This window comes from Colletotrichum graminicola, assembly GCF_000149035.1.
Source record: "Colletotrichum graminicola M1.001 genomic scaffold supercont1.41, whole genome shotgun sequence".
Taxonomy (NCBI): domain Eukaryota; kingdom Fungi; phylum Ascomycota; class Sordariomycetes; order Glomerellales; family Glomerellaceae; genus Colletotrichum; species Colletotrichum graminicola.
The window spans coordinates 378,088-379,032 of NW_007361045.1; the positions used below are offsets into that span (position 1 = coordinate 378,088).

A 945-nucleotide genomic window follows, 5' to 3' on the forward strand; every position below is an offset into this window, starting at 1 on the left:
ATGGAGGCGATCCAAACCCATCCTGTGAGCGCTGCTCAAGCAAAGGCTTTCACCGCTCCCGGGTCTCTCTCATTCCCTGGCGGCGCTCATGAGCTTCCCCCCGCTGCGAACGGCGATAAGACGGCAGTCAATGGACAAGTTCCCATTGCCAACGGCCAGCAAGTCGCAAACGGTACCGGGGTGACTCCCGCGACACCCGCCGCGACGCCCGCTGCCACGCAAGGTGGCAGTGGCTTGACTCCTACGTTGCAGTATGTATACCATGAGTGATCTCTTTTTCTCGATCATTGAGGCTTATCTCGCCCACTCAAAGGAACATCGTTGCGACGGTCAACCTCGATTGCCGATTGGACCTCAAGACGATTGCCCTGCACGCGAGAAACGCAGAGTACAACCCCAAGGTATTACTTACTGGTTGAGTCTACTATCATCGCTGCGGTGCTGACACTATCGATCCATAGCGTTTCGCTGCCGTCATTATGCGTATCCGTGAGCCCAAGACCACCGCTTTGATCTTCGCCTCAGGCAAGATGGTTGTTACTGGCGCGAAGTCGGAGGACGATTCGAAGCTTGCATCGCGCAAATATGCGCGTATCATCCAGAAGCTGGGATTCAACGCCAAGTTTACGGATTTCAAGATCCAGAACATCGTCGGCTCTTGCGATATCAAGTTTCCCATTCGCTTGGAGGGTCTTGCTTCGCGCCATCACAACTTCAGCTCCTACGAGCCAGAGTTGTTCCCCGGTCTCATCTACCGCATGATTAAGCCCAAGATTGTGCTGCTCATCTTCGTGAGCGGCAAGATCGTCCTTACCGGAGCAAAGGTCCGCGAGGAAATTTACCAGGCTTTCGAGATGATCTACCCTGTGCTTCAGGGTCAGTACACATACATTCTCGTGCTGCTTTTCTTTCACTAACAGGTTTCTAGATTTCCGCAAGGTCTAA

The 945-nt window shown here is 53.5% G+C and overlaps 1 protein-coding gene across 1 annotated transcript; it reads left to right on the top strand.

The window, feature by feature from the left end:
• GLRG_08845 (transcription factor TFIID) lies at nucleotides 1–945 on the top strand (the record flags this gene model as incomplete). The annotated part of the gene is made up of 4 exons (XM_008099395.1): nucleotides 1–251; nucleotides 314–401; nucleotides 462–876; nucleotides 929–945. 4 exons carry the CDS (start codon nucleotides 1–3, stop codon nucleotides 943–945), a joined length of 771 nt encoding a protein of 256 aa, XP_008097586.1.